Consider the following 23,102-nt stretch of genomic DNA (forward strand, 5'->3'; position numbering starts at 1 on the left):
CTTGTGAATCCCAAATGGGATGGACTTGTGGATGGAATGAGACGGGGCTGAACAGGGAGGAGCTGGTGCCAAGTATAGTGAAAAGCCCAAACTGAGAGAGGCCAGAACTTCTGGGAGCAGCATCATGGAGGCAGAGAGAGAGAGAGCTGCCAGGAACAAGAATTTCTGAAAGAGAGAGAGCTGCCAGGAACAAGAATTGCTGAAAGAGAGAGAACTGCCAGGACCTGCCAAGGCCTTTTGAGGGCCAGCCGAAGCTGCTGAGAACTGAGGAGGCATGACTGTGGTGCCAGCATTTTATCTGTCTGTTTTGATATTACTTTGTTAGAATCGTTTATTGATAGAGGCCTCAATCCTTGTTGTTGGGTCTAGGTTGACTTCACAGGCAGAAAGTGAATTGATGAGGACGCCAGCAGTGTGTACGAATGTTATTGTGGCTTTGTTAAGCTTTGTCTTCCCAAAAACAGAAACTGTGGGAAGGGGAACCACAGAAACTGAGAATATGCCTCACATCAAGATTAAAAGACCTTTCCTTGGGTACTTAAGGCTGATTGATGATATTGTAACTTAGTTGTGCCCTAGGGGTGGACGGCCTTTGTGCTTTCCACTTCCCCTTGAGAGGATGCTTGGTGGTGACTGATGATATTGCAATTTAGTTGTGACCTAGGGGTGGGAAACTTTTGGCCTTTGTATTTTGTGATTGACTAAATAAACGTACCTTGTTTAAGAAGGAAGACTTTTTGATGGAAGAGATTAAGATGGTGTGATCTAGGGGTGGACTTTGTGATTGACTAAGTGAATGCACCTTGTTTAAAACAGAACTTTAACCTTGGTACTTTGTGATTGAATTAAGGACTTACTAAATGATTGAGTTACTAAGTGAATATACTTTGTTTAAAACTATGTGACCATTTGGTGAAAACTACATGGCCACTTTAGTGTCGTTGAGTTGTGACATGGTGAATGCTCTATTTTGATTTTCTGTGAATGTTTTGCTTTAATTTACTGTTGAAATAAATGGAGAGTTCACTATGCTGTGTAATCAGAACCTTGAAAGTTGTTCACAGCAGCAGTCCTCTGGAAAGCTGCTTGTGCTTGCCATTACAATCACACAGCTGAAAAGGGTCTGAAGTCAAAATTGAAGTCAGGCTGACTCCAGGTCCGAGACTCTACCCACTGGATCACCTAGTTGCCTATGGCACAGAGAGAAAGCTTCTGTGCTCCGAAGGATTTCATTACCATTTACAACTCATTCCTGTTTTCCCAGAACCTGAGTTGAGCTATTGTTTCCTTCCTTCCTTCCTTCTTCCTTCCTTTCCTCCCTTCCTTCAGGAATTCATGCTTCTTGGATTGTTAACTATTTTCTGATTAAACCTGCAGGTCCTTTGGTTTTCCTGTCTTCCCATAATCTTCCATTTGGTCATTTTACTGCTTATTATCCTTCATTTGAAGTTAAGCAAGGGAAAGAAAAGGAGATTAAAAAGAATTAAATCCATCCCCTCCCCTCTAACCCCTACAGTCACTAGAAACTTGATAAATGACTTAAGTGTGGTAAGAAATCAAATGTTTAGGCAAAATGAGATTTTCAATGGATTTTATTTATCCTTAAAAAAATGCCTGAGTTTATAGCAGTTGCTTCACAGTTCTCAAAATGTTTTCATAGGAATTCTCTTGATATTACCTACCAATAACTATAAGAAGTAGGGCCCCAGTTTACAGATAAGGAAACTGAAAATAGGAATTTATCCAAGGTTACATAATTATCAAATGGTGGAGGAAGAATAAAAATCGTGGGCTTCTGATTCTTTATCCTAGGATTTTTTCTGCTATACTACTACACAGTGAAGTTTCTCCTTCATTTATGCTATCCCTGTGGCCCATCCAAATAATTTATTAAGAATTAGCCATGTAATTATTCAGGCTGGAGTAATTCCACTGATATTTTTTCCAGTTTTGATAATAGTTATATCACCTAACCCATGCAGTTCCCAACTAGTGACCTACAGATCCCCTGAAGATAGAGGGGTCACAGAATCATTACTAGGAATCAAGGGTTCTACAAACACAGAAGGAGAACCATAAGTATGCAGACATACCTCATATAGATTGAACAATATTTTAAATATTACTATTTTTTCCAAATATACATAGATACTATTGTGATTAGTAGAATACAAATTTATAGAATTGTATATTTTGACCTAGAATGAACCTTAGGTATCATTAAATCAAATTCAACCACCTCATTTTGCAGATGAGGTAACCTGGGCCCAGAGAAGATGAATAAATTGCCCAGGTTCACACAGCTTATAATTGTTTAAGACCAGAATTTAAACTTGTCTTTCTGGATCCAAATCCAATACTCTACTCCATCCAGCTCCCACTGTCCCGACTAGCTATCACTGTAGTTTGTTGTCATTCTGGGCTTTCTGAATCAAGAGAAATTTATTTATTCATTCATTTGTTGTTTATTTATTTATTGCTAAATAATACAACTACAATGATTTTGTGATACTCTCATGGGTTTTTGTTGTTGTTTAATCATTTTAGTCCTGTTCAAGTCTTTGTGAATCCATCTGGGTTTGTTTTGTTTGTTTGTTTTTTAGCAAAGATACTACAGTAGTTTGCCATTTCCTTCTCCAGCTCATTTTATAGATGAGGAAACGGAGGCAAACGTGGTTAAGTGACTTACCCAGGATCATCCAGCTAGTGGCTGTCTGAGGCTGAATTTGTACTCAGGAAGATGAGTTTTCCTAACTCTAGGCACAGCCCTCTATCCACTGTGCCACTTAGATGCCCCTACAAGTACTATTACCTCTACTTTTCAAATGAAAAACTGAGGCTAAGCATGGTTAAGAGTTTTGTGTGAGATTACAATGCAACCAGTCCTTGTGACTCTAGTCAAATCCAGTGCCCTATATATCCTTGCTACCTCTCTGCCTCTATAATATTTCCCACAGGTCTCCTGGTTGTTTTTCATTACATTTCTCAAAATGCAGGATTGCAGCTATGGATTAAGGCAGTATGGCAGAGTGGAAAGGAGGACTGAGCAAAAATCAGGTGACCTAATGTTGGGATAGTACTAATTGAAGCATAGTCACTTAACTTTCAGTTGATCCATGTGTAAAATGAGGAGGATGTTGGACAGAATGACCTCTAAATTCTAAGAGTTACATGCTGCCATATTTCTAAACCCAGGTTTCTTGGTTATTTTCCAGTTGTTTTTCAGCTAGAATAAGGAATGTCATGAAATTGTGTACTGTGCCCTGTGGTATTCTAAAAGACTTGAGGGGGGTGGGATGGAGTTCAGCTTGTTTTCCTGCAACTGTCTAGCTCTGTTATAAATATGCCTGGCCCCAACCCTGCCCTCACCTTTTTTCTCTTCTAGAAACCAGTCAATAAACATTTATTAAGCACCTATTATTTACAGGGTACTGCACTAAGTGCAGGAGATACAAAGAAATACAATCCCAACTCTCAGGGAGCTCACGATCTAGTGGGAGGAGACATTGAAAAGATGTCCTCCAAGAGAACACTCCCAGAGTTCTCTATTGTGTCGGGGGTTGCCTTGGCTGCAGAACCACCCCCTATCCTAGGACACTATGAAGCTGGCTTTACAATGGGTTTCCACAGTCTTCTTCATGGAGGAGAAAAACTACCCTGCCAAAAGCATCTAGATCTTCTCTCCACTAGCAGTTTGAGGCAGACAAGGGTAGGAGTCACCCATCAGTCATGCTCCTGCTCTGAACACCTCTTTCCTTCCTACCCCCAACACCATGGAATGGAATGGAACCAAATATACAGTAGAGACATAAAAATAACAACAGCTAGCATCCACATAACAATTTAAGGTTTGAAAAGCTCTTTATATATGTTAACTCATTTAATATTCATAACAACTCTAGGAGGTTAAGAGGTAGGAGCTATGATTATTCCCATTATACAGAAGAAAGTAAAGACCAGAAAGGTCAATTGTCTTGCCCAGAGTCACACAGTCAGTTAAGTTCTAAGGAAGGATTCAAACTTAGGTCTTCCTGACTCCAAGTCCTGCATTTCCTCTCCACTGAGACCTCAGATATCTCAGTGATAACATATGAAGCCTTGGAAATAGTTCATTTGAATTTGGAAACACATTGTTTTATTCCCTTTTTGTTTTAGGTGAGGTGGAGTGGGGGAGGTGACTAGAAGTAGTGAATATAATCTGTAAGGAGGCAAATTTCAATTCATTGTAAAGAACTCTTAAGAGGACCTTGCCTAGTGTTCTCTGAATTATTTTAACAGTGCACCTCATCATTAAAAATTTCTGTTTATTTATAAATTATATTTATGTGCCATACTACTATATATTATATTATTAAATATATAGAGAAGGTATTTCAAAAATGAAATAATTTTAACTGTTTTGTTTAATTTATTAATGATACAAAACTTTGTTGTCACTAAAATATTATTCTTTATCTTTAAATATTGATATTAGCAGCATACTCTCTATGCTCTGAGAAGTTAACGTTCTATAATGTCCTACATTTGCTTCTTTGAATTCCTTTCATGTCCCATATTAACTGCTTAAAAATTCTGAGTGTTTTACCTAAATTCTTAATAATCCACAAAATAAGAATTCCTTCAAATCTGTTTTAAAAATATATCATAATCACTCATGTTATGACTGTAATTATAATCAACTTAAATTTTAAAATTCTCCCATCTAAAGAAAGGGCAAATTGACAGTTGCCATTAAAGTGTATATACTCACCAGCTTATCATGTTGTGTAGGCCATGTCTTCTGTTACATAACATTACATTAGAAATTTTAATTTTGTATTTTTTCGGCTTGTACATGTTTAAACAGTTGTAAACAACAGTGAAGAAAAACCAAACTTGCAATTTTTTTTTTTGGAGGGGGGAAGGCAAGGCAATTGGGGTTAAGTAACTTGCCCAAGGTCCCACAGCTAGTAAGTATGTCAAATGTCTCAGACTCGATTTGGACTCAGGTTCTCCTGACTCCAGGGCTATTCACTCTATTCACTGTGCCACCTAGATGCCCCTTTCAAATGTACAATTCTTGAATATTAAAATATTGCTTTAAATTTGTATCAATAATTGAAACGTTTCACTTGATTTCATTTTCTTAAATTATAATGTTGGTGTATTTGTATATTTCACATAAAGTGATTATTATTTTAATTTTGAGACAGTTACTATATTAAAGGTTTCAAAAAACAGGATATAAAAGCAGCATCAATATTCTAATGTCTGGATTATTTGTACTACGAACACAACAGATACTATTTTAAAATAAAAATTTAAACTTTAGTGTAAGATGCCTGCCTTAAGTCTCTCCTCAAGTCTCTCCAATTCATTTTTCATTCAGTCACCAACGTGATTTTCCTAAAATGCAGGTCCAACCATCTCATTCCTTCCCCTGCCAACTCCTCTTACTCTATAAACTCCAGTGGCTCCCTATTGCCTCCCAGAGCAAATACAAAATACTCTGGCATTCATAGCCTTTGATAATCATAGCCCCCTCAAACCTTTACTGTCTTCTTGTACCTTAGTCCTCAACATGTACTTTTCCATCCAGTGACACTGGTCTCCTGGATGTTCCATAAAAAGACACTTTATCTTTCAACTTAGGCATTTTCTCTGGCTGTTCCTCATGCCTGGAGTGGTCTCCCCTCTTTGCTCCCAGTATTGATCTCCCTGGCTTCCTTTAAATTCCACCTAACATCCCACCTTCTACAGGAAGCCTCCCCAACCCCTCTTAATTCCAGTGCCTTCCCTCCATTAGTCATTTCTATTTACCTTGTAAATAGCTTGTTTGTATATATTTGATTGCATGTTGTTTCCCCCATTAGGCTGTATGTTTCTTAGGGCAGGGACTGTCTTTTGCCTCTTCTTGTATCCCTGGTGCTTAGCATATTACTTGGCACAGAGTAGGTGCTTGATAAATATTTGATAATTGATTGTTTCCATAATGTATATAATTAAACAGATTTTTTTTATGAAGGGCCTTTTTCGATACAAACTGCACCAAAACAGAATCCTAATCTACAATACAGTTTTTATTTGTTGTGTTTTATTCTTTGACACACAGTGTTGAAAGAAAAAAAAGAGGGAATATTTCCAATTTTTCTTACAATGTGTATTATTAGGAGAGAGAACATTCAATGCATTCTAACTTCTAGGTTATCAGTTATGGAGCAGTGTTGAAAACACTTTCTGAAAATGAAGCTATATAGATACTTGTGTTGTGCTAAGGGACTTAAGGCAGTGGACCTCCTAAAAATCAGGTTTGCCATCACAACACAGACTGGTTTCCTGGAATACAGAGTAAATATTGGTGGTATAGACTACAATAGTAATCCAATTTTAGACAGTCATTTTGGCTATCTACATTTCAGTATTTTAAATCACAATTCTTATGAAAAAGTAAATGTTGTAAGCTAATTATTCTAAAATTTCAAAATCAGTATATTCTACATGGACCCATGAATTTTATAACTAATTTTTAATAAAATTGTTTACATAGACAAGTTCCCCCCACATAGAATTGCCTATTGTGTGGAAATCTAAATCTTCAAAAAGCATCTCCAATGGACTGGGACATGCTGTTTTCTAAAACTGTCCCAAAATGGTGGCATCTGCAACATGTCCATAAAGATAAATCCGTTTTTTCCATCATTAAAATATATGCATCAATAATGAATAAATTCTGCTACCCCCAAAAATCATTTTCCTGGGGCCTTAGCAGTCCTCCTTCTGGCTTCTTCACTGACCAGATATAACAACAAGACCCTCTAGGTTGACCTTGTCAACAGTAGCAAATGGACCCAATTATCACCTTGTTAAAATGGTAAAATGTATGCAAAGAACTGTAGTAGCAGAATAATACATAAATATCGGACTTAGTATTATAATTAGTATTAATTATAATCTAATTACATTATCTGTATAGAAAGTACCTCATTTGTATCTCTTTTAGTGTAATCACAGAGGTCCAGAGCATATCAGTGTAAGGAAGAAAATTTCACCTTCCAGTTCAACTGATGTAGTCACAGCATCAATCAATCATTCAACAAGCCCAGAATGTAAAAGACAAAAATGGTAGGTGTTAAGGAATTTCCCTACAACCCCATAATGTGTGAATAGCTTCTTAATAAACCCCAGGGAATTACAGAGTTTGACCATTTGGATAAAAGACATCTGACACCAGCTAAAACTTAGCTCGTAACTTGCTGAGAGGATCAAGACATAACCTTGAATTTATATATAAAAAATACAAATCAGTTCAGGAATTCGCCAGACCAGAAATGGATGGTTCCAAGTTCAAGAGCTGAAGCCAAAAGTGAAAGAAAAACCAGCTCCTGAATGGAAATCATTCTGGGAGGAAAAGGGAGGGATTTTTCTTTTCCCTTTTCCCATTTGCCATGTCATTGGAGAGACTAGACCAGTAACACTAGACAAGAGCAGAGAGATATACAAAAAACAGATGAATATGGAAAGATAGTCATCTAGGAGACTAGATATCTGAGGACCCTACAAAAGAGAGAAAGGACTTCCAACACCAGGAGTTATAAATAAGCTTTTGTCATGTATATCTCCCACATGAGTGCCACACTATGACTGTACTATAAGTTTGGAACTTTATATATTTATGGAAGATTATGCCTCCAGAGGGAATGTTCTTACTCTACCATCTCAATAAATATCTTTGATAAAGCTAATTGAATCTACTGGCCAATTGTTAATGGGAAGCACATTGGTGAGGACTAGTAAGCAATAGTGTTAAAAATAAATCCCCACACAGATACTCCTAGAACCTGAAGTAGAAATCACATCTCTGGGCACAAAACCTGTGAGATCAAATATAAGTTGGAGGATTAACACCAGAGAGAATATTAAATATCCATATTATTATAATTATAATCTATTAACATGTAAATATATAGAGAACTTTGTCCAGTCCAGATTTTTTAAAAAAAGTTTCATAAACCTTCCCTCAATTTAAATAATGTTCAAATATTTAAAATAAAAATTTTAAACTAAATTTAAAGGATCTTTTCCCTACTTATCTGAAAACACACTTTTTGAGGGGCAGGTAGGTGGCACAGTGAATAGAGCACTGGCCCTGGAGTCAGGAGGACCTGAGTTCAAATCTGGCCTCAAATACTTAACACAAAAACTAGCCATGTGACCTTGGGCAAGTCACTTAACCCCAACTGCCCTCCAAAAAGCAAAAAAATAAACACACTTTTCACTTCTCATAGGCAATGGCAAGAATGTTAAATTTAAAGGCTAAGGTCCATACTCTGAACATCTGAATTTGACAAAATAGCTTCCCACTCAGCATTACTACAGGAGTAGTTTTTCATAATCTAGCCCAGGTGTGAGGAACCTGAAGCCTCAAGGCCAAATATGGCCCTCTACATTCTGAAGTGCAGCCCTTTGATTAAATCCAAAATTTACAGAATAAATCCCTTTAATAAAAAGATTTGTTCTATAAAACTTGGACACGGTCAAGAGGCCACACCCAAAGACCTAGAAGGTCACACGTGGCCTTGAGACTGCAGGTTCTCAACCGCTGACCTAGAAGTCTTCTTACAACTTACACATTCTATGATCCAATTACACTGGCTTGCTTCCTATTCCCACGTACAATATTTCATTTCCCATCTCTGAGCTTTTTCATTGGCTATCCCCTGGATTTCTCTCCATATTCACCTCTACTTCTTAACCTCTTCCTTCTTACTTCTACCCTAGTTTCTTTCAAATCCCACATTGTATAGATGTCTTTCTGGATCTCTATAGCTGTACCTTCCCCTCTGAAATTTCCTCCTATCAACTCTGTAGGCATTTTGTATTTATCTAGGCATTTACAAGCTATCACTCTCATTAGGATGGGAGCAACTGAGAAATTGGAAGTATTTTTGACTTTCTTTGTATCCCCAGCCCTTAGCACAGAGCCTTGAATATAGTGTGTGTTTAATAAATCATTTTTTACTAACAGAAGGATTCTGTGAGGCAGAGGTGATAAGGGAATGCATTCTAGGCATGAATGATGACCAGTACAAAGGCCAGCACAGAGCTGGGAAATGTAATAGCATGTGTGAAGAACAGAAAGACCACATTGGCTAAACAACAGTTTGGCCAGATTGGGAGGATAATAACCTGAAGATATAGGTTTGAAATAGATTGTAAAGGATTGTAAAAGCCAAACGGACGATAAGTAAATAAAAGGTAATTTGAGGTGGGTATAAGACCAAGATGGAGGAAAGGGGCTTAAATGAACACTTCTAATAGAAATTGGTGCCCGAGCTGAGCCTCAAAGAAAGATATGGATTCTGAAAGGCAGCACTGAGAAGGAAGTATATTGGGGTGGCTAGGTGGCCCAGTGAATAGACCAGCTCTGGAGTCAGGAGGACCAGAGTTCAAATCCAGCCTCAGACACTTAACACTTAATAGCTGTGTGACCTTGGGCAAGTCACTTAACCCCAACTTCCCTGCCTTCCCCCCTCCAAAAAGAGCAAAAAAAGGGAGAAGGAAGTATATTTCAGGCACAGGGCATGATCTGTGTGAAAGTCAAGCAATAAAAGACAGAATGTCAAGATTGGGGAACAGGTATCAGTCCAATTTGACTGAAACATAAAGTTTATTAAGGTGAAGAATCACAATTTAGTCTGGAAAAGTAAGTGGAATCCAGGTGATGGAGAGGGTTTTTTTTTTGGGGGGGGGGGACTTTTTTTTGAGGGGGAAAGACCGGGCAGTTTGGGGTTAAGTGACTTGCCTGAGGTCACATGGCTAGTGTGTTAAGTGTCTGAGGCCAGATCTGAACTCAGGTCCTCCTGACTCCAGGACCAGTGCTCTATTCACTGTGCCACCTAGCCGCCCTGAGGTAGAGAGTTTTAAATGAACATCAATGAGTTTTTATTTTATTCTCTGGCAACACTGAGGCACTCCATATTGGTAAGTAAGGGAATGACACATAAAAAGAAGGTTTAAGATGTTCAGAAAGTCCATTAATCTCTCAGTGTAAATCTGGTGAGTTGTAGCTGCTGTTGTTTGTCCTCCATTTCCAAAGAAGACAGCAGATATCACAGTGTCGAGTCGGGTGTGGTGTTTGTGGCTGTGCCTAATGAGACCAACGTGAGCTCAAAAGGCACAACCATAGATGGGGCACAAGTGGTCTTGGCAGAACATTTAGAGTGGAAGCGGCTATGGATTTCTGTAGCTCATGTTTCCTTTGTATTTTTATGATTCTGCTTTGCTCATGGAGCAAAGGGCCTTCTTTCATGCTGGCACACCATGCTAGATGGTCCTATGCCAACATTTCCCATGTCTCACAGGCAATACTAAAGTTCATGCTTATGCTTAAGAGTGTCCTTATGCTGCTTCTGACCACCACGTGAGCACTGAGGACTTGTGGAAGATGATGGTGAAATTGGGTTACCCAGAGAAGTTCACCAACATTGTATTCCAGTTTCATAATGCCATGCTCACAGGGGTTATGAATGGATGATGCTCCCATGCTTTCCCAGTCACCAATGGAGTGAAGTAGAGTTGTATGTTTGCTTCCATGCTCTTTAGTATGATGTTTTCCATGATGTTGTCAGATGGCTTCAATGAGAATGAAAATGGAATCAAGATCAACTTCCTCACTGACAGTAAATTATTTAACTTAAAAAGGCTACAAGTCAAGACCAAAGTGGAGGGGTAGATGGTATACCAATTTTTGTTCACAGATGACTCAATGAAGTCTCTGACATTGAAACGCTACATAATGTGATTTGATTCTCTGCTTCCTGTGCTAATTTTAGCCTGACAATCAATACCAGAAAACAGAGGTCCTCCACCTCTTTTTTTTTTTTTTTGCCTTTTTGGAGGGCAATTGGGGTTAAGTAACTTGCCCAAGGTTACACGGCTAGTTTTGTGTGTGGGGGGGTGTTAAGTGTCTGAGGCTGGAACCGAATTCAGGTCCTCCTGACTCTGGGGCCAGCGCTTTATTCACTGCACCACCTAGCCACCCCATTTTTTTTTTTTTGCCTTTTGGAGGGCAATTGGGGTTAAGGAACTTGCCCAAGGTTACACGGGTAGTTTTTGTGTGTGGGTGTGTGGGTGTTAAGTGTCTGAGTCCTCCACCAGCCAGCACCACACCATCCATATGTGGAACCATTGGTCAGAGTAAACGCAGAAATTTTGAATACTGTGGATAAGTTCACTTACCTTGGCAGTACACTCTCCAGATGTAGATGATGAGACTAATACACATTTTGTTAGAGCTAACAGCATTTGGGAGTATCAGGCTGCATACCAAACTGCAGGTCTCCAGCGTCATCTTGCTGACTATGGAACCTGGACAGCCTATCAGTGCTATTCCAAAAAAATTGAATTGTTTCCACTTGAATTGTCTCAGGAAGATCCTGAGGATTACCTGGCAAGATAAGTTACAGGGCACTAAAATCCTCTCGTAAGCTGAATTGCCAAGCATTTAAACTCTACTGCAGAGAGTACAACTCCAATAGGCTGGCCATGTAGTTCAAATGCCAAACTCATACTTAACCCAAAAAACTATTTTATGGAGAATTCAAATATGGTAAGCATTCACATCTTGGTCAGAAGAAGCATAAAAAGATGCTCTCCAGATATCTGAAGGTGAATTGGTCACTGAAAGCCAAGAAGCTCTGATTTAAACTATTTAAGTACTTTGTATATAGGAGATAAAAGACTGAGCCTGGGGTTGGTGTGGTAAAAAGACTGAAAAACCTGACTGAAGAAGAAAGAGACTAGGAAGATAACCATCAGCAAGAGTAGTCACCTGTTAAGATGGCATCAGCTACTAGTTTCTGATTTGCTGAAGAAAGCAATTCTAGCCATTGTCCTTCAGCACCACCTAGTGCTTTACAGAGGAGAACCCTCTCAGAAAATTGTTTGCCCCTTTCTCCTCTGATTGGAGAAAGAAAATCAGAAAGGAGAAAGACAGGTCCTGCAGCTGCTTTGCTGTGTCAAACGAGGTGACTAGGCTGGTTCACCTAGCCCAGAGAATTAACCTGACTTGTTTTCTGTGAGCTCTGTTCTAAGTAAATGATGCACCATCCTGGTGCATCCAAAGATGGATAGCTTAATGAACTTTATAGGCTTCTAACTTAAAAGAAAATGCTTTTCAGATTAATAGGTAACACATTCTAAATACTCCCTTCAAGTTGAAAGCACTTATAAATACCATGTTTGAGTATGGAAGAGAAGAGGAATTGCCCAGATGGAAAGCAGTTAGGACCAGCAGATCAGCAGTTAACAAAGATTTTGTGTAGTGCAAATGTTCCTGAATGATTTTTTTTTGCCTTATTGCTAAGTAAATGGTTATGTTTAAGGTCTAAAAGTATTATTATTGTGAGTAAATGGTTTGAAGAAATAAAACTACATCAGTTGGGGCTCAAGAGTTAAGGTAGTGAGTAGAAGGAATATTTTCCCCATCAATGGGGTAACCTCTTAAAGTTAGAGATAATTGAGTATGTACATGGTAGTAATCTATCTCTGGGGCCCAAGACCTGCCAGTGTGAGAAATAATCAAGCCAGCCAACCCAATAAGTAGGTGTCCACACAACTAGGTGAGAGGTATGAGGCCCTACACAGAATAGGCAGTCATCTCATATCACTTCACCAATATTATACATGGAAATAGTATAAAAGGGGAGAAAAGAAAAAAAAGGGATAGGGATAAGGAAATACTCTATTTCAAATGGAGTTCCTAATCATGTAAAACTTGATTTTTTTTTGCTTTCCCTTTCTTCACCTTGACTATATATCCAAATACAAAAGCAAAACAGCCCCTGCCTTTAAAGAGCTTATATTCTAATAAAGAGATAAAAACACATATAAGAGAGTGCTGACAAACAAGAAAGTGTTGATCTATTTAGGAAGAGGGATTGCGAGTTGAACTAGAAAGCAATAGAATGGGATGCTCTTTCCAACAGCATCCTATTATAAATTTGACTGGGAGGAGGTAGAAAGGAGAGAGAAAGAGAAAGAGAGAGAGAGAAAGAGAGAGAGACAGAGAGACAGAGAGAGACAGAGAGAGAGACAGAGAGAGACAGAGAGACAGACAGACAGAGGGAGGGAGAAAGGGAGAGGGAGAGAGGAAGAGGGAGAGAGAGATGGAATAGAGGTATTAAGTGTACAAAATATTGAAAATTATGGATTTTCCCATACTGAAAAAAGAAACTAAAGGATCATAGGAGGAAGAATCCTCACCTGACAGGGAAGCACAGGAATTTTTGCTCTCCACAAAAGGAGAGATGATTAGGGTGTTACCATGGGTGGCAAGAAAGACACTGCCTATTGGATGTAACTGACTCACTTAAGGAGTGATCTTTCAGCAAAGAAATTGTTACTTGTATGGATATACCAGTTAGCTATATATACTATGGGATCTAGTAAGCATATTCCATCTCCATTCTCCCCCTTGTTCATCACTTTCTGACTAACAGGAATCTCTACCTTTGGGAGTTTCCCACTCTATATAAATTTTGCTTATTTGCATATACTTTTATGGAGAGTTTTGTCTCCATGTAAAGACTTGATTTTTTTTTTCATTTCAAGCTAGTATTTACTATAAAGGACTAGATCCACATAAGAAAGACAAGGTCAAAAGAGAACTTGGGGCAATTTCCTTAGATTTAACCACAAGCTTTTATTAAACTCCTTCAGTGACTGCATGAGAAGGGGGGGGACTTCATAAGAATAGGAAAAAGTAAAATTAAATAGACAACTTGTGAAATGGAACATTTAGATGAAAACAGTTTATAAATCTCTCCAGGCAAAACTGAAATACTTAAGTCAATGTACAGCCTCCTTCACTTCAAAATACAAAAATAAAAACAAAACAATACAAAAAAAAATGACAGACAGAACTATAGTTGTTAGCAAGAATAACAGCCAGTAACTGAAAGCAATATACCAGGTGGCAAATGGAAGAAAATTAAACATGGCTCCCACCTAGTTGGTTCAAAAAATATAATAAAACCAAAAGACAAGACAAGAAAAAGAAATATAATTCATGCCAAAGAAAGAACAGATCCTCAATCTGTCACCCAACACATTAGATAGTACATAGACAACAAAGCTTTGCAATGAAAACCTATCAATCTTCCTCTTTCCTTACTCTATTACCTACCACACACTGTGTTAATTGTGTGTAAATATTTATCTGACAAAACCAGCAGGTTTGTTTAAAAAAAGGTAAAGCTTGCTGCAAACAGAAAAGCTAAAATTCACATGAGCATCTTCAGCAAAGCAAAGCTCACCTCTTCCATTAGGTTATTTTTTAAATATGATCTGTTTTTTTCTTCTATAAAATAATTTTTAAGAACCTACTCAATAGAAAAAAAGAGAAATATTAGTGGGTAAAGATAACAAAATTACAAAATGCAAGATTATCTAATATGTAAAAGAGGCAGGCCTTTTGAAGTCTGAGTTTCATCCAATTTTTAGCGTTTCGTTTGTGGCCTGAGCCACAACCCTGCTCTGTTAATGAGACATTAAGCCTAGCACACAGCCTCCACACAGATATATTCCTTGGGCATCTCCACCATGCTCAGGGATTTGCCTCATCTCTCAGGAGCCCTCTTTATTGTTTTCCTGTCTCTTCTGCCTTTAATAAGATATGTATCTGAGGAAAAGAGAAAGGCTATTGATTTTTTCAGTCAATTGTGAGCTGCTGAATTTCATTACTTCAAATCTCATTTGAAGGAAGACCTGACATCGCCCCTTGGATTATTCATTCTGAAGGAAAGTGTGTAGTATGTGGAGACAATGAACAGGGAAGTGAGAGGCACACTAAGTGAGTTGCGTCTTCCTGGTATGCACACTGCCCTTAAGCTAACAGAACTACAACAACAGCCACCTGGTTTGCAAACTACTGCCCTCCACAATCCATCGGCCCTGAATGAGGCTCATCTCTCTGTACCAGTATTCCCCAAAGCATAGAATGTCTACCCAGGCAGAGCATCTGCATTCAGGGGTAATGTTTGATTCATAGCTTGTGTGGATGGTTCATGAGGAAATATAACATGTTTCCTCTAAATATACAACCAGAGGAAATGCATCCATGAGCCCCCAGAATATATTTCATGCTTAGCATGAAAAATTCTAGGATCTGAGAAATGAAGAATACAGGCATAATCTAACATGAGCCAGTAAGACATTTCTAAGTGGACCGTTAAGGGGAAATGCCCAGACTCCCATATGAGCGTCATCATAATGGCAATCATTGCAATCACTTCGTTATTTCTGAGGTGCACATTTGTTAGGCATTGGCAAAAATATATCTCTTATCTGGTTTTCAAGATACACACACTCAACTAGACACTAACAGTAAAAGACAAGAAAACTGCACTGGAACGAAATGTACACCTCAACTACCCTCTTTGTGCTTCAAATTATATCATAAAAATGAATAATATTCATATTCAAGGACTCTGAAACTGAATGTTCATCTCCTCTCTTCCACCCATAAAGGAAAGTAGGGTGAGGCAAGGACAGACACCAACTTGTTTTGACAAGGAAATGTGTGGGATTAACATAACCAGGGATAGGAACCAAGTTCACAAATTCAAAGCAGTCATTAAATTTGGTTTTCTCAGTCTCTCTTTCTACTTTGCACTCCACAAATTGATACAGCGAAAAGGGCAATGGTCTTGAAATCGGACAACCTAAGTTCAAATACCATCTCTTATACTTACCGAAACCTTTGTGACTTTGGGCAAGGTAATTCCTTTCCCTTCCCTTAGTTTCCTCAAGTGTAAAATGGGGGAGTTAGACAATATGACCTTCCACCTCTACATCTAAGATCTTATGATTCCTCTCACCCACAGCTACCTGAACATGGTGAGGAAGGTGACTATTGGTTTGTGACATGCTACATTTAAGGTAACAGGAATTCAAATGGAGATATTTTGTAGGCAGCCTCAGGCTTCTCTCATTTCCCTTGTTCTGTCAACTCACCATGCTTTGGCATATTAGATTCTATATAACAAAATACTTTGCCCTTTGCATGTTGAAAGAAAACCCCTCTCAGCAACCAAGGTTAAACAGCAGCTCTCCTTGTCATAAGCAAGCAGCACTCAATTCCCATCCCTTTATCTCCAAGCTACATGTCCAAACAAATCATTGGAATTGTAAAACTTCCGCTTTCATTTCGAATACCTAAATGGAAAGCAAGTGGGGAAGGGGAGGAGTGAAGTTTCCCTAGCCCACACCACATTCATCCAGAGGATTGATTCTCAGTGTGCCAAGGTCACCAATGATGCCCTTCATGCAATCAGACGCCCTGCCACCAGTAATAGGCTCAGAGATGCCAAATGCAATTAAGAAGTTTATTGTCAAGTTCAAGGCATATTTTATCCAGAGCAGAAAACATATTATCCTTTTTGAACTTCCACACTGCTACTGGTGTAAGTGAATCACAGCCTACTTTTCCAAAGACAACACAGAGTATTTCTGACCAACAAGGTATAACTACTTCTTTTGGTAACAAAAGTAATGATAGTGTAAGCTGTTTATTTCTGCAGATGTTTATAATCATATGAATCTTTGAAAACTCTTTTCATGAGAGTATATTTCATGATTTTTCCATTTCATATGTTCTCCAGACATTCCAAGTCTTGGACAAGTCAAAAACAAGAAAACATTAGTGGTCTAGCATCCCAAGGTACACAGAGACTAGAAGATGGAACCCTCAAACTCATTATTGTTCAAAAGAAAAAAAAATTGAGATCCTATGGCACCAAATCCAAACTCTTCCAGGACTCCCTTCCTTGATCTGGTTGGCTCACTCACCCTACTGTACTCACTTTGGCAGGTCAGGGTGGATATTTCCAGACAGGGAACCAAGATCACAACAATATAGCTACTTGATAGATCTCAACTTTTTCAGGTTCCTAAAGGTAATTCTAGAGTAGAAGAGGAGTGTATCTTCTCACTCCTGTCACTTGACACTATTGCTCCTGAGCCCTCACCAGTGTCTTTCCCATTTACACAAAATAGGTCACAATGACACCACTGACTCTTAAACATGAAAAGTTCTTTTGATACACAGTAAGCATTAAATAAACATTATCAGCTGTTATAGAGGAGCAAAGGACTATCCTCTCTATAATATGCAAATATAATTACTTCATCTCTTATTCATTCACATCTCTGTCTACCCTCCCACCATGCCCTAACCCCCACATTACTTATACTCCTAAAATCTGTTACTGGGAAAATTCTCATTTCTTTGCCTACTACCATGGTCACCATAGCACAGAGGAGTAAGTTTTCAACAGAAATAGATCTGATGGAAAGAGATCATCTTTCCCAAAATGTCTGGACCTAGAAAGCAAACACTCATCGGAGCCTACTCCCAGAACCCTATTTACCCATAAGATGATATGCTTATGGTGCTTGATGACTGCATCATGGGAACAACATATGGAAGGCTCTGGAAAGAAAAGGAAAAGTCAGGACCTGTACTTCCATTAGATAAGAACACAAAGCATTTGAAACTATGGTGTCATTATTCAAGAGCCCCTGAGTCTTATTAACTCCCTGAAACATGGAAAAAAAATACCAAGGAGTGGAGAGACAAACCAGATTATCATAATCACTACAGACTTTAAGCAAGGATACCTTCACTTAAGGGTCTACTTTACCCTTGTTAGAGCTCTAGAAAGCCCCCCATTTTCCAGGAATCATGAGCATCCTAGGATGCTTTGTTGAGAATCAGAGATGAAGTTGAACTTGTTTAGATCGAGCATTAAGATATGTTTTTTCCCCTATTTCTTTGCAATTCTGTCCCAATTAAATATTGTACTATTTCAACATATGGTTTCTGACTACTCTGATAATAAAATGTAAGTTGAATTTAAATAACCTATAGATGTTCTCAGGAAACTGGGTTAGGGTTCAAATCCAGTAAGGTAAATTATCATTATCCAAAATATCCCCACATTAAACCTTAATCCATGTGAATCTGGAATATAATGAAAAATAGATAGCACATCTGTTAATCTGTGCCTAGAATATCAACCAGAAAAAAAGATTTGAATTTTTAGATTTGAGACTAAGGCAGAACTCCCCAAAATAATGTCCACATAGCACAATTTAATGCCCACTGACTATATTATCAAAGGTTCTTCCTCAAATCAAACTAACCTTGCTCTGGTAGGGTGGGGTGTCTCCAAAACAAGAAGATTGTTCATAGAACAAACATTCCAAACCAATGCCAAGGGAAATTTTCATGAATGGGTTCAATCACTGGACATATCCCATCTCATGGATTTATTATTGAGTTGAAAGAGAATTAGAGATGATCTAATCCAACCTCCTCACCTTATAGATGAGGTCCAAAGAGGTGTGTTGCTCAGGGTCACACAGTTAGTTAAAAGCAAAAGTCACTACTAGAACCACACTGAGTTCATTCACTCTGGGTTCAGTTTTATGCTCAGAACAATAAAGTTCAAATTTCTTAATTCTTTTTAGTAACTGGTAAACAGTAGTCAGTTAGTCAACAAGCCTTTATTAGGCAACCAATTTGATTTTGCTGGGGTTTGGGTGTTTTAAATTAATTTTGTAAATAAGCATTTAAAAACCCAAACCAAAAACACCTTTGCAGGCACCCCTTCTTCCTGATAATTTATGGTAAAATTAAAGCAAAATAGCATTCTTTATCAATCACCCAGCTTATAGATTACTGGCCATAGATCTATGGGCAAATGGTTATTGACAAAAATGGCTGTCCCAGCGCATTCCAACTGCTTTTGGTAACTTTAAGGAGGTCATAGAAAAGACAGACTAGCCAGTGAAAGCTATACCACTAGGCCTTTATTTGGAGCATTTAAGGGAAAGCACATAAGGGGAAAAAAGCTTATTGCTTAACCTGTGACATACAAGGGCATGTGGAGAGGGACAAGGGAAAGAGGAAGCAAGAATAAATCTGGGTTACAGTCCACAAAGAGACAAGGGTACAACTAGCTCTCCAAAGGGACAGAATATATCCAAGACCCAGTCAAGAGAAGTGTCCGCATCTTCAGTGAAATGAGTTCAAGCCACAGCAGGAGATGGAAATGCATCAATGACCCAGCAAGAGACAACCTTTCTCACCTGATACCCAGGTCATGCCAAACTTTCTTCACTTTTACAAGTCTGGTGCAGATAAACTCAGGCTCCAGCCCATACAACAGTGCTGTTTAGTCAAGAGGATACAGGTGAGCGATTTTCTACAGAAGGGCAAAGTCTTAACAGTCATGTTTCATTGGTTTCTAATTAAACCAATCCCAGTTGGTTTCCCTGAGACTTTGATGTCACAGAGAGGAAGGTGCCTATTAGCAAGTTTGCTCAAGGCATAAAAGATCTCAGAAAGGGGCTGAAGAGGAAGAAGTAGGATATGTAGGAATAAGGAGAGAGTTTCTAGGACAGAGAGAGCACTGCAAAAAAAAAAAAGAAGAAAGGAAAAGAAAGGGGGAAAAGACCCCCAAAGCTAGAGGTTTCTTGGAGGACAGCAGTGGTTTTATATTTACAAGTTTTTCTAAGTGATTTAAACTTTAAGTATGTTAGTAAGTCTAGAGTTCAAATGGTTCTATTACCAAATTACTAAGTAGATTAATTAATTTTACTATAGCAGATGGTGACTTTAATTCAAGGCTTCTCTCAAACAAAATAATGTGCTGTCTTCCATATACAAAAATTCTGTTGTTAACATATCATCAGTAGGGTATAAAGAACTTCTTCTATAGCACACATTCTCCATAGTACTCCCTTCGGTGCTTTTTCTAGAATTGTTCTCCGTTTCATGTGTGTATGACTTATAGAAATTTGAACTTCTCTGAGGGCAAAGACCAGGCCCCATATATCTTTGGTATCTTTCACAGTTCTAAGGACAGAGAAGATGTTTGTTAAATGATCCCATTGTTCTTTCAGCACTGTTAACTAATATATCAATACATCTACCCTCTTTTATCTGGTCCCTCTTGTGACCAGCCATGTCCATTTGCAAAATGATTGGCTGAGAGCCTTCTTCTGTCTTCACACAGGCCCTTTGTACAGTTCATGCTTTTGTCATGCTCCACTTGACATTGTTATTGTTGTTGATGATGAAGATGATGATGATGATGTCCAGTCATTTCAGTCATGTCCAATTCTTCATGACCCCATTTGAGATTTTCCTGGCAAAGATACTGGAGTGGTTTGCCTTTGTTTTTTTCATTTTACAGATGAGGAAACTGAAGCAAACAGGGTTAAGTGACTTGCCCAGAGTCAGATGCCTAGTAAGTATCTGAGGTCAGATTTGAATTTGAAAATGAGTCTTCCTGACTCCAGGCCTGGTACTCTATCCACTGTACCACCTAGTTGCCCCTACTTGACACTATATAAAAACAATACTTGACACTATCATATTTTTAATGGGTCACACATTCTATTCTGCTTTATCATCATTATATTCTTATAGTAAGGCACCATGGCATAATAGAGCAGCAGATCTGGAGGCAGGGAGGTTTGAGTTCAAACACTGCCTCAGACGCTTGCTAAATATGTGACCCTGATCAAGGTGTTTAACATCTCTTAGCCTCAGTTTCTTCATCTGCAAAATGGATACAACAATAACAGCACCTACCCTCACAAGATTGTTGTAAAGGTCTACTGAGATCCACATATGTATGAAGTGACTTGGAAATTTTAAAGCGCTTTATAAATGTTATCTATTATTAGTCTTATCAAACAGTTGTCATATATTTATGTACTATTGCATATTTGTACCTGGGTCTCACCTTGCCTGCTAGACTAAAAGCTCCAAGAGAGTAGGAACCATTTCTTAATTATCTTTCTTTGAATCTCTCCCAATACCAGGCAATGGTTTTCATGTCGTAGGTGCTTAATAAATGGCTATTAAATGAATGAATAGCTATGAAATTGAGCAAATCTTAGTCTTAGGTCTGGCCACCTGAGCTACCGTGTTTCCCTGATAATAAGACCTATCCCGAAAATAAGCCCTCCCCTTACTGTGTAAGATTCCTCTAAAATAAGCCCTCCCCCGAAAATAAGCCCTATTAAGATTGCTACTGTAGTGAAGGTGATCCCCTGCGCTACACGCTACATTACGGTACCCTCTGTATGCACCGTTTCCCCCCCCCCGGGTGAAACACACGCTGCGCTCCGAGCTGCATCCAATCAGAGCTGCAGCAGTGAGCGCATCATCCTGTTCTTTATTGAATTCATTATTGAATAAAGGTACATTTTTTTGTTCACATTTCCCTGTTTATTAAAATTGCTGTCAATGTTCATTAAAATAAGCCCTCCCCTGAAAATAAGCCCTCTGGTGTTTTTCTGTCCAAAAAAATTAATAAGACAGTGTTTTATTATCGGGGAAACACGGTACTTGCCCTGCCCAGAAAGAGTTTATGTACTAATGGACTGGAGAAACAATTTAGCAACTAAAGGGGGCCACCACTTACTACAAGAAATGACTAGAAAATAATTAAAGAAGAAAAAAATACCTCTTCATAGTTCCAGGGAGCTCCAGACTAAATGGGATCTGATAGGAAAAAGCTAGTGTGTCATCCAAGGCCTTCCTGACCTCCTGCAGTTCTCCCAGAGGCACGCAGCCCAGTAAGGAAGTCAGCTCACAGTCCTGAAATTGGATGAACCTCTCTTGGTCTTCTATGTCCTGTCTTAATTGTTGATCTTTTGCTTCTAGCACAGACATCCTTGCTTGGAGGCCTTCGATTTCCTTCTGTAGGGGATAGGCAGAACAGATTTTACAAATTAACCCTGCTAACAGCAAACTGCTCGACTGATAATGAGTCATTTAAATGAGAGTTAACTGTATGCACCAGAGCAGTGACTGATGCCTCTCCTTCTGAGGCAGGCAGATTTTCTGAGGTTTGCTGAACTGGAAAAATCATGCTGGCTTTACATTTCTGATTAGTTGGCATAAGGAGAAACAGTCCTCCCCAAGCATGAAATAACTGCTGGGGGCATCCAAAAATTTGACTGGAAAAATGCCATAAATGTATAAATTACTTCCATCATAGTGGATACAATGGTGGGATGCCAGGACAAGGAGCATTATCCAATGTAGTCACTTATGAAGTACATAATACCACTCAGCAGGTCCCCTCCAAACCCACCCATCTGTCCATCTGAGTCCAAATGTGGGAACTGTGTGTATGTGTGTGTGTATGTGTGAATAAAGACCATAGAAGCATGTCTTTACAGAACTATAATCTGGGGCAAGAGTTGGCAAACAGAGGGGACAAATCTTCCTGCCACCTGTTTCTGTAGGGCTTGTGAGATAAAATTTTATTTTAAAATGTAAAGAACCATTCTTAGCTCTCTGTCTTGGCCATATTTGACCATCAATTTGCCTGATCTAGTGAGTCCAAGCAGAGTACTGCTCGTGTCATAAAAAATGCCATCAATGGAGAGTTCCATCTAGCCTGTGCCATGGGCTCAAATATTGAATTTCTGTGGCTTCAGAATTCACGTTTACTACAAAGAATACAGAGCATCATCACTTCTTGAGCTCAGTCAGTCAACACTTACCATGAATTGGTAGGAGAGGCTAGGACTAGTTCCCAAGTGTTGTGGTAGTACTTCAATTCCAATCCAACAAGGATTTATTAACTATCTGTTATGTGCATGGTCCTGGACTAGAGGTTGGAGGTACAAAGACAAAAGGGAAACCAGACTCTGACCTCAAAGAGTTTCCATTCAATTAGAATTCCTTATTAGAACCCCACATGCTTCTACTTCCCTCACTAGACCTGGGAAGTCATAAATGATACATCAATACCATAGGCTTAGGAGAGCCATTAGCTATGTACGTGACATGGCATTGTAATTGGTAATGAGTTGGCAAACTTTTGCCCTTTCTAATTTTTCAACCATGTTGACCTCTCTGTAGCACTTGACACTGTCTATCACCCTTTCTCTGCCTGGACACTCTTTCTTCCCTGAGTTTGCTCCACCTACCAGTCTGTCTGAGCTCTCATTCATGTCCTGCTCCTATGTGTCTGTGCCCCAGAGCTGTATCCTGGGACCTGTTTTATGTCTAAGCTCTCTCTTGATGATCTCAA

The 23,102-nt window shown here is 38.8% G+C and overlaps 1 protein-coding gene across 1 annotated transcript in view; it reads right to left on the minus strand.

Moving 5' to 3' along the window:
* The window catches only part of DISC1 (DISC1 scaffold protein), a 555,671-nt gene that overhangs the window by 379,965 nt on the left and 152,604 nt on the right, over positions 1-23,102 (minus strand). The window contains exon 6 of the mRNA XM_069064870.1: positions 21,522-21,757. Within this exon, the coding sequence (XP_068920971.1) occupies positions 21,522-21,757 (236 nt within the window). The remainder of the gene's footprint in view (positions 1-21,521; positions 21,758-23,102) is intronic.

The sequence above is a fragment of the Petaurus breviceps genome, unplaced genomic scaffold, assembly GCF_028583685.1.
Source record: "Petaurus breviceps papuanus isolate PSGF00001 unplaced genomic scaffold, PetGlider_PUasm1.0 90650, whole genome shotgun sequence".
Classification (NCBI taxonomy): Eukaryota; Metazoa; Chordata; class Mammalia; order Diprotodontia; family Petauridae; genus Petaurus; species Petaurus breviceps.